The following is an 11,362-nucleotide window of genomic DNA, read 5'->3' on the forward strand; positions in this document are numbered from 1 at the left end:
TCCCAGGGCTGATCTCCTTCAGAATGGACTGGTTGGATCTCCTTGCAGTCCAAGGGACTCTCAAGAGTCTTCTCCACACCACAGTTCAAAAGCATCAATTCTTTAGCGCTCTGCCTTCTTCACAGTCCAACTCTCACATCCATACATGACCACTGGAATAACCATAGCCTTGACTAGATGGACCTTAGTCGGCAATGTCTCTGGTTTGAATATGCTATCTAGGTTGGTCATAACTTTTCTTCCAAGGAGTAAGCGTCTTTTAATCTCATGGCTGCAGTCACCATCTGCAGTGATTTTGGAGCCCCCAAAAATAAAGTCTGACACTGTTTCCACTGTTTCCCCATCTGTTTCCCATGAAGTGATGGGACTGGATGCCATGATCTTCGTTTTCTGAATGTTGAGCTTTAAGCCAGCTTTTTCACTCTCCTCTTTCACTTTCATCAAGGGGCTTTTTAGTTCCTCTTCACTTTCTGCCATAAGGGTGGTGTCATCTGCTTATCTGAGGTTATTGATATTTCTCCTGACAATCTTGATTCCAGCTTGTGCTTCTTCCAGCCCAGCATTTCTCAGTCATGACCATTAGTTGTGTACTAGTCACTGGACCAGGCTTTAGGAGTAGGGAGACCAATGATACATTTCTGTCTTTGAGGAATTTATAATCAAAAAGGAGATTGTAAAGCATTTTTCAAAACATATTAAATATTCTAATAGAGGTCCGATCAGATTTTCCTAGGGCCTACGGGCCACACGAAGGCATTTGCGTTGATCCTGCAGGCAGTCGAGTCTTATCGAAGGCTTTTAATGTAGCAGTCAGATTTGCTCATTAGAGAAGTAACTGGTATTGCAGAGACCTCATGCTGGAACACAGGTGGGCAGATTAGAGATGAGGGAGCAAATTAGAAGCTGCTATCATATTCCATGTAGAAGGTGATAAGAGTTTGAGAGATGGTCATGTGGCTGGAGATGATACAGATTTTTGAAAGCTTTTGTAAGTTAGAATTGTAGGATCTATCCATTTAGTTATCAACTTTTTGGTTCCTTTTGTGGGGCAGTGGAAGAGGAAGATTAAGGTAGCTGGATGGTGGTGGTCCCGTCAAGTGCGATATAACTGCTGGAGGAAGAGTTTGGGTGCACTTACATTGGAGGTCACTGCAGGACATCCAGATGGCGTGGCCTTCCTGGTAGATGGTCAGAAACACAGGCTGGTGCAAGGCCGGTGCTGGGGTCCAGCACTAGGGGTTGTCCAGCCCCATGGGGTGGCCATGGTCTTGCAGGAGAGGAGGGAAGGCTGAGATGGAATGCGCATGGTGGTGACAGAGGGGCTGATAAAGGAGTGTTGGGGCGGAAGGGGCGCCGCCAGGCAGCCAAGGGCATCAGAGTTACTGGTGTATTTTCAGGGTAGTTTATTCACATGGCTACTCTCACATGCCATCCAGGGAAGTAAGTGCCAGCTGCGTAACCACAGTGTCTCTGCACTGAAAGGAGCAGAGAACTGAATACATGGACACAGTCAACGTGGATGAGTCTCTAAAACACCCTGTTGAGCCAGAGAAATCAGATATACTGCATCCTGAAAGGGGTCTGATCTTTCAAAAACAGGCCCGGCTTGGGGCATTAGAAAACTAACCTCAGGGAAGGGCGCAGGGAATGTTTTGGGTTCCTGTATAAGGTGTGTGAAGGGGACATCCAGGCACCATTCAGTATTGTAACCACCAGCCACGTTTGGTGGGTGAAGGTTTGAAATGCGCAGAGTCCAAATTGAGATATGCTATGAGTGTGAAATGCACCCAGATTTTGAAGACTTGGTACAAAAAAAAAGAATGAGGATGCAAAATATCTTATTAGCAATTTCATATTGATTATATGTTGATATAATATTTTGGGTATGTTGGATTAAATAAAATATTAAAATTAATTCCCTTTTTGAAAAAAATTCAAATGTAGCCACTAGATATTTAAAATTACAAATGAGGCTCATATAGTCTGTATCTGCGGGGTAGTGCTGGTTTAGTATATCGGCGTAGGGCCTTGTGGCTGGACTCAGTGCTATCTGTGATGATCAGTTCTCCTGTAGGTTTTATGGGACAAAGTAACAAACCCTCAAGGAAAGCCTTTGGCCATCCCATCCGTATGGACACACCTGAGGAGGTTTAAGATAAAGAAAATAAGGGTAGCCTGGCTTTCTCCTTAAGTAGGTTCAAAGTTGACAGCTGAACCTAACATTAACCATGAAAGTGAAAAATAAAAGTGTTAGTTGCTCAGTCATGTCTGATGCTTTGTGACCACATGGACTGTAGCCCACCAGGCTCCTCTGTCCATGGAATTCTCTAGGCAAGAATACTGGAGCGGGTCACCATTCCCTTCTCCGGGGCTTCATCCCGGCTCAGGGATTGAACCCAGGGCTCCTGCATTGCAGGCAGATTCTTTAATAAGGATGTGCCAGATGTTTTGGTGATACACACTTGAGCAGGGTCTTTGTCACTTACAGGGACCCTATTGTAATGCCTGTTATTTATTGTATCACAAATACAGCTGCTTCTCCAGACCAGAGAGGGGCCCATGGGCCCAACATCCTCCGGCTCACAATGACAGTTTTTTGGAGGAAATCAGACTTCTTCTGTTTTTGGCCCTCTCTCCTCATGCCTCCTGGGGAGAGTAGCTTTTATTTCTACGTAAGAAAAATCTGTGTTTTCTCTTGCTTTCTTTCAAATGTAAAGAAATCAGCCAAGGGATAATACGAAAGTCAGCACTCCCTTCTCCTGTTTCTCTGAGTACCCTGGAAACAGCTGACTGATGGGCAGAGATGAAGGGGAGACTTGGGCTGAGAGGAGCTTTTACTTGTACTTTGAAAAATGTTAGATTTATTGTTTGTAAACACTCAGAAGCTAATTTTTAATTGAAGCAAAGTTTACATACAATTACATAGATCTGAAGTGTTCTAGTCTTTGGATTTTTATAATATATATACATTTAACTACCATATGTGTGTGTATATATATGTTTATATATGTATGTAACCACCATCTATCTATCTATATATATGTAGCTGTCATATATATGTATTTATCTATGTAACCACTATATAATGTATGTATATGGTTATATATATATATATATGTAACCACCACTGAAAGTCTAGATAAATAACATTTTTCATCTACTCATCCCTTCTTCATTCCCAAATTCCCCTCCAATCCTGCTTTAAGCTTAGTTGAATGTGAGTTGAGCTAAAGTTAGCTTTCTAACCCCACAGGTTAACTTGGCCTGTTTGGTGAGAGCAGACTCCTGCAGTGCTGTCTTCTGTGTCTCCTTCCTCTGGCTGTCCGTGACGGGTGTGGGATTCATCACACTGTTGTGTGTTTCAGTTCCCTTTAGCTGTTACGTCATGCGTTACATCATGCTCTGTCGTGAACACACAGCACTGTCTTTATGTTCCCCTGTTCTCCTGTCGATGGAGATTCAGGATGTTTTCAGTTTGGGGCTGTTATGACTAAATCTGCTGTGAAAGTTTGTACAGAAGTCCTTTTGTGGACACACTCTTTCATTCCTCTTGGTAAATATCTAGAGGTGGGCTTCCTGGGTTGTGGAGTCACTTGTGCTTTTTGCAATGGTCAGTATGTGGAACCGTGGCCATTTCTAACCCACAGGTTGTCACCGGTGCTCAACAGGTGAGGGTAACCTTGGCCCAGGACTGAAAACACTGTGCGTTCCCCACAATTCCCTCATACACATTCTTCCATTGGAGCCTCCACTGGAAGTGGCAAGGCACCCTGGGCTGCCTCTCCTGTTTGAATGGGGGAAGACATGATGGCTCTGCGAGAGGAGCTAATGGGAAGGGTTGGTGGCCCGTCCTCTGAGGGTAGAGCCGGGACTGAAATCCAGGAGGGCTGGCTCCTGGTCCTCGCTCATTTCGCTGGGCCATCTCTCCTGGGAAGGCACAAGACAGCAAGAAGAAGAAGGTCAGGAAAACCCTTCCAGGAAACACAAAGTTAAATGCTTTACACACCCTTTCATTTGGCTTTCCAGTTGACGAGCCAGGATAAAACTCCCGCCGTGATCCAGAGGGCGATGTTGAAGCACAATCTGGACTCGGACCCGGCCGAGGAGTACGAGCTAGTGCAGGTCATCTCGGAGGACAAAGGTAGGCACGTGTTCCGCTTCAAACCGGGTCTCCCCCGTGGGAGAAGACCCTAGTGGATACAGTGTCTATTTTAAATGGAACCAAGTTGGGGCGGATGGGTATTTTTATTTACTTACTTATATAATTAATTGTTTGTTAATTGTCATTGGAGTAGAGTTGCTTTACAGTGTTGTATTAGTTTCTGCTCTACAACAAAGTGAATCAGCTGTATGTATACCTATATCCTCTCTTTTCCAAGTGGGGGTTTTGAATTGCCCAAGAGTGGCATTGTGTGGGGAACCATGCCATCACCTCACTTGTTATTAATTCTCTCAGGCCGCCCCCCCCTCCACAAAGCTTGTTTTTTCTGCAGTTTTGCTGAGCATGCCTCCCGCGCATTCTCTGTAAATTTCTCGTCAAGCATTCTTGTAGGAAGACGTCCCTCCCTGTGTGGGGTGGGGGTAGGTGGAGCCTGTCTGGTCTCTGCCAGTGGCCGTCTACCTCCGTTACCCAATAATGCGTGTCCAGGTTGTATGTGAACCTGAAATGCAGCAGTTCCTGCAGTGACTTCTCATTGTTTCAGTTAACCATTTATGAGAATTCAGCCTTCAGTTGCTCTTTACTCACTTGATCTTCAAGTAGCAAAAGCTTCCGATGCCAGGAGTGTGGAAGGTTCTTGACCTCACGCTTATTGAAGCAAAGAACCGGTGGATATGAAATGCAGCAGTTTGCCGAGGAATCCATTAATTAAAGAAATCTCCTTCGTGGAAACTCTGGGCAGACAATCCCCCTGAATGTATCAGTTTGTTAATCTGAATTGGGGTTGTCTTTGTTGAGAGGGCTTCCCTGGTAGCTCAGATGGTAAAGCGTCTGCCTACAATGTGGGAGACCTGGGTTCGATCCCTGGGCCGGGAAGATCCCCTGGAGAAGGCATTGGCAACCCACTCCAGTATTCTTGCCTGGAGAATCCCATGGACAGAGGAGCCTGGTAGGCTACAGGCCATGGGGTCTCAAAGAGTCAGACACGACTGAGAGACTTCACTTTCTTTCTTTCTTTGTTGAGAGGAGAAGGCAAACTGGTAGGTGACTTCTCTATGCCACGGCACATCCGAGAAAGTGACTCGAGCAGAATAAGTCTGCTTTCCAAGTGCAGAAGAAACAGCCAGTACTGTTGATTAAGGCCAACCCTGTTTGCTGACTGACCCAACACACTGACCAATGCAGGTGTCTCGTTGTGGGACTGTTCCCCAGCAAGCATTCCCCTATAAAGGAAAAGAAAGAAACTCTGCAAGATGGGGATTTGCAAAGGGAGCAGCTACTTGTACCCCACTTACCCAAAAAAATCACCCAGGGCTGTCATCTCGGGCCCAGACGAGAGTGGGCCAAATTAGAAAAATAACCTTTTCCAAGCAATGAAAAGCCACAGCCTCAGAGAAAACTGTTTTCCCACTGTCTCTTGGAAGTTTTCTCATTTATCCAGCTGAGCCCGAGGTTGTGGGGCAAACCTTTCTCAGTTATATCTTTTAGTGTAGTTACTGTTAGAAACCTAAGCCTACAAAGCGGTCTCTTGGGTTTTACCACCCACATTACCCCCAAGCCAATGCAAGGTGAGACCCGGTGGGTCTGAAGATCCAGGAGTCCCAAAGCACAGCTGGGGCCCAGCTTCATTCACCACTGGGTGGTGGTGGGTGGGTGGCTTGACCTCTCTGGGCCTTGGTCTGTAATTAAACAGAGACAGTACCCTACTGGCCCCTCATGCATCATGGGGAGATGGTGGCAGGAAATAATGTACCCGAAAGTGGACAGTATTCGAAATACAGTGTGTGTATATATATATATAGCTGTGAGGTAAGTTGTTACTGACCTCAGGAATATGTGGGCAAGAGACTGGGGACACTTGTGCACAATGTAGCAGAGTCCCTCAGAACCTGATTGCATCAGTCTTGGCAGTAGAATCTCAGTGTTTGAGTTAATGTTAGTTTGACTTACTCCAGTTCTGCAATCACATACCTCGCCTAGCTGCCTCCCTTACTCCACAAAGCTAGTTTCGCACATTTTACCTCTTTAATTCCCTCTTGATTTTTAAAGATATCCCTTACCCCTGAGTGCTAAAGAGAGTATACCTTCTTTTTAAATTAAAAATGAATTTAAATCACTTTGCTCGATAACTTCATATTATACTTGGAACAGTCCTTGTTCAGAAATTACAGTTATCTAGTTGGGACTCATTGAAATAGACAGTTGTTTAAGTTTTAACAGATATGGCCTATCTTGTCTGGTTTCCCTTTAACATTAAAATGCAAGCCCTTAATGAAGCAAGCTCTCAAGTGGTATAAAATACTGACTTGGTTTGGGATTAATTTAAAAATGTTTTGATGTTCCAAGTCAAGATTTCTGGAAAGTGCTTTAGATTTTCTGCCTTTTTCTCCATGTCACTGGATTCACTTAGTCTCTGAGAAAAATTTCATATTGGGTAGAAAGTGAACCGCAGAAGGCTGGAAACCCCGGGCTCTGCTCCCAGTCCTGCCGTTGACTAGCTGTGCACCCAGCAATGTCTCTTAACTCCTCCAGGCTTCCGTTTCCTACTCTACGTCCTTCCAGCTAAAACATCCCACATTTGAGCATTTTGTTCATGGCTTGAATTTCCAAGATTGGATTCACACTTAAGTTTTTTAAATTGGGATTGGGAAACGGTTGGAACCAATTTGGTGTGACAGAGTGGTGGTCGTTTCCAGCTCCGTTCACATTCCAGGAACAAACGGCTATAATTCCAGCCATGAGTCTGGGCAAAATTTCCATCTGCCACGGTCAGCACTGGGCTGACCTGCACAAGCTGACCACCTTCTCTTCCCTCATCTCTCTCTCTTTTTTTTTTAGAACTCGTGATCCCAGACTCGGCAAACGTCTTCTATGCCATGAACAGCCAAGTGAACTTTGACTTCATCTTACGCAAAAAGAACTCTGTGGAAGAGCAAGTAAAACTGCGTAGCCGGACCAGCCTGACGTTGCCCAGGACAGCTAAACGGGGCTGCTGGAGCAACAGACACAGCAAAATCACCCTCTGAAGGCAGAGACCCAGGGCCCCTCGCTCACCAAAGGCAGGGAGGGGCTGAGAATAGGCCATCGTGATCGCAGCTACCACTCAGTGTTAGAGGGTCGTTGGTGAAGTGGACTGAGGTTTGTTGAGCAACTCTGGTGTGCAGGGCACTACGATGGGCATCGTGGGGAAATCGGAGATGAGCTTGACACAGGAAGGATGACGGATTCACTGATTCTCTTTGACCCGAGATTGAAATGCAAAATTATCCGCATTTATAAATCTATATGTATGTACACATATGTGGTATGTGTGTGTGTATATATATAAATATGAGGGACTTATGGGATATTCTGGACTATGGGAAAACAAATTTGCACAATGGCCTGGGAAGTCGAGGTCACTTTTTACAGGGAAACAAGGAACTGAGCGCCTCGTCTCACACCTCCCAAGTAAATGGAATCAACCTGAGGATTACAGAGTGTCCTTTGTGCCAGTATTATAAGAAGTCCAAACTATTTTTATAAAGGGAGAGGATTACTTTCTCAATCAAGTGCCACCAGAAAAGAACCACTGTAGAGGTGCGAACTGCCACAGGCTGAATGAAAGGCCACGTCAGACAGGGTTTGGATGAGCCAGTGGCTTTGACCTCTGCTTGCATCGGCCAATGCATCAGCTACCCCAGGGAGGGCGAGGAGCAGCTTCGGAGGCCCCTCTGAGCCACTGAACCAGCCGTCATGACGCCTCTGGAGGCAACGCAAGCCCATTTTGATTTCTGGTAACTGCATCATGTGTCTCCCCTCCCCTAAAGAACATATCACAAGCATTTCTTGCACACGTAGCCGTGTTCTTTGGTAACTTATCAGCCAGAAAAGAAAGCTCAGCAGGATGATGACTCACGTGGACTCTGATCCGTCTCAGAATGCCACAGCTTCACTGATTTTTTCTGACTGCCTTCTGCATGTGAAGCTATATGTCTGCAGGCTTTTGCCGTCTGGATCGCAGCACCTCTATATATTAACGTGCAATTTGTCCCTCAGGTGTAGAAATTCCTACTGCGGTTGACTATGTCTGATCATTTTGAGACCTGTGAAAGATTTCTGAACAGCCGTCGCTCTGTGAATAGCCCCCTGGAGATGTTCCCAACTGAGAGCAGTGTCCTATTTTTCCTGACATTTGCAACCTTCCTGTGCCTAGTCGTGGGGACAGAAATGGGGCTTTGCATACTATCCAGACCATTTCTAGTGAGGTACACACATTCTTCCAGATGGAATCATTAGCTTTTCCTTTCAGGTTCCCACACTCTATCCCAGTGTCATTGTTAGTGACACTTCTGTCTCCAGTAGCACCGTGCTCCTCTCCCTTCCAAATCTGAGCTGTGCTGGGGTTTGAGCTATAAAGCCATAATATGTGGGATGTGACATGTGTAAGAAGCACTTTCAGAATGTTGTCCTTTTTAAGAAAAAAAAATCCTCAAAATACCAGTTTTTATTCCAAAAATAAAGAACAGACCCAAATAAGAAGTGCAGATTGTAACGTAGAGCTTTTTCTTTCTTTTCTTCACTATCCCACCCCGCCACACACATGTCCCAACCCCCCCACTCCCCACCCCCCTGTCCTGTAAAGACAGCTCCCAAAGGTTATGTGTGACTCATGTTCTGTAAATAGTCATTTGAAATCTTCAAGAAACACCAGGGAAAGTCTAGAGATTTGTGCCCTTGGACCAAAGAATGAGAATGAGCCAGGAAGGCCTCAGATTTCCTGTAGGTCTTTCTAGGTCAGACTGTACATTGTAAAGACTGACTGGTTTCAGCTAGTTGAAAGGCATTTTTTTTTTTTTTTTCTATTTGCGAGGCCGGTCTGATTTGTGCTTCTGTGCTTAGAGGAGGGATGGCCAGGGTCATCCTAGACATCATGGAGATTGAGGGAAATGTATCCTCAGCTTGAATTTCTTGGCTTGAAGGTAAAAAAAAAAATGTAGAATTGTCAGCCTGGTTTAGAGTGCAGCTCCCAAGACTTACAAGTTATGCCCGTGTGCTCGCCTTGTGTATTTATACTGTATATGTAGAGTCTAGATTTATATACTGCAATGTAATATATATATATATATTCCTTTTATAAAAGACAATGGAAGTTACAAGTAGATAAAACATAGCTTCATTTATTTAATGCCACTTTAAATGTCTTAACTTTGTTTCCTGGTGGACTGCCGGGTAATGCTTTTAGCTGCTGACATGCTTGTCTTTCTGCCTCTCTATCATCTGTTTACCTTTTGGTTAAGTTAATAAACTGATTTGGGACTTGGTTGGCACATGCTGCTGGACTCAAAGGGATTGTATCTGGAGTGTTAACCTGGTGGATCTGGGTTTCAGATGTGTCAGTAAGCATTTTGGGACCCCACGCTGGTCCGGCTCGAGGGAGCAGAGGGAGAGCCAGAGGGCCAGTTAGGAAGGGTCCTCACCCCTCAAGCATCATTTGCGTTCCGAGGCAAGAATGACATCTTAGGAAATCGCTGTCAGATGTGACGGCTTGCTGGAGGGCATCCTTAGGGGTAGCTTGGCTGGGGACATTGTATAAAATCAAACTTAGGATCCAAGGTAGGACTTGGCCTTCTTTCCAGCAGCCTTTCCTGAGTCTCCAGTTGCTACCATCGGCACAGTTCTTGAAACCATCCTTGGTGCTCCAGAAGCCAGGAGGGCCTCTCTGGAGGGAAGAAGGAAGGTCTTCCCAAAATTCAGTGAGATCTGGGCAAGCTTCATTCAACAAATGCCCATTGGCATTCCATCATATCATTCCCTAAGAAACGGATTCCTAAAGAGATCCAGATTGGCAAGTTTTCTGGGTCCCTCTGGGATATAGGAGAGAGTCAAGTAGGAGTTATAATAATTGATAATATGGGCAAGAAAAGGGGGCTTTCTGTTTCTGGCACTAGGTGACTATATTGTCAAGATTATCTGAGAAAATGGGTTCCCTTGTTTTGTCTCCCTCCAGAAGCAGCTTGGCGACATTTTGCCTGAAGGAATAATGTCTTAAATTTTTCTTCTTTGGAGTCTTTTCAAATTTGCTGTGCAGCACAGGATCATTAGGAAGTATACAGTCTTGCTCCATGTCCTGATTTCAGTGGTCTGGAGAAGTTTCGCCAATGCCAACCCTTTTTTTGAGAGCTGTTGCAGTGGTGCCAATTACCACCTGTATCCACAGTTCCACTCTGAGAAGTTATTTCCATTGTGTTGTGCATGGCTGTTTCCCCTAGGATCTCTATTAAAATGAAATAACTTCTGGAAGGGATGGCTAGGCTAGGCTAAAGTAACAAAGTATGAAATCTCAGTAACTTAGGGTAGCTTAGTTTTCAGCATGTCATAGGTATTGCAAATGGGGCAACTCTCCTTAGTGGCTCAAGTATCCAGGCAGCTTCCATCCTGCAACCTAGTGCCATGGTGTCAGATTTTTTTCCTTCAAAATCACAGCGATGGTGGAGAGAACTCACAACCGTTCCTGACTGCCTTAGTTCAAAGGGACCATGTCACTTCCATTCACAGTCCATTGGCCAGTCAGTGGCCCCAGTCTAAGTGCAGGGGAGGCAGAAAGACGGAGGAGGACACCTGGAGTAGATGAGCATTTCCGTCTCTGCCCAAAGGAGTGCGGTCTTTTCACCAGGGTACACGGCTTGGTTCATTATCCACAGTCACCAAAAAGTGTTTGGAGGAGATGGCAGCGAGGACTTGAGACAGGGGCTGTACAGAGCCAAGAAGTGTTGAAGAAAGAGAGGTGCTCAGAGGAAGAAAAAATATTAAGAGTAATTTACTTTTGTTTAGAATTAGCCTTACAGAATTTTTTTTTTAACACGTGGTCATCACCAATTTTCATGCTTCTAATGTGGTCCCTACTCTGACTAAACTAGGAGCTCTTTTACAGATGCAGTTGTATGTCAAATCTTTTTTTTTTTTTAATCTAGGAAATTTAAAATGTTGACATATAAACTGTGAAATCAAATAGAAGCCAGGCAAATTTAATTAGACTCTGAATTAGAAAACCACCATTTGGTGTGGTTTCTCAGTATCTCTGCCTAGAAAACTGTGTGGAAGTAATTCACTTATTTAACAGTCTGAGGTATTTAACATTTTCTTAAGACTTGGAAGGCATGATACAAATCATACAGTCAACGCCCTCATATTACAGCTCCCCGGGGCTGAGGCTCAGAGCAG

The 11,362-nt window shown here is 44.9% G+C and overlaps 1 protein-coding gene across 5 annotated transcripts in view; it reads left to right on the top strand.

Moving 5' to 3' along the window:
• The window catches only part of RGL1 (ral guanine nucleotide dissociation stimulator like 1), a 171,035-nt gene extending 161,630 nt beyond the window's left edge, over window positions 1-9,405 (top strand). For 4 of the 5 annotated variants that reach the window (XM_068986492.1, XM_068986494.1, XM_068986493.1 and 1 more), the window contains 2 exons: window positions 4,027-4,141; window positions 6,998-9,405. In XM_068986492.1, the coding sequence (XP_068842593.1) occupies window positions 4,027-4,141; window positions 6,998-7,185 (303 nt within the window). In that variant the 3' untranslated portion in view covers window positions 7,186-9,405. The remainder of the gene's footprint in view (window positions 1-4,026; window positions 4,142-6,997) is intronic. The other variant, XM_068986496.1, reaches the window with a different exon arrangement.
• Window positions 9,406-11,362: the final 1,957 nt, after the last annotated feature.

This window comes from Capricornis sumatraensis, chromosome 14, assembly GCF_032405125.1.
Source record: "Capricornis sumatraensis isolate serow.1 chromosome 14, serow.2, whole genome shotgun sequence".
NCBI classification, from domain to species: domain Eukaryota; kingdom Metazoa; phylum Chordata; class Mammalia; order Artiodactyla; family Bovidae; genus Capricornis; species Capricornis sumatraensis.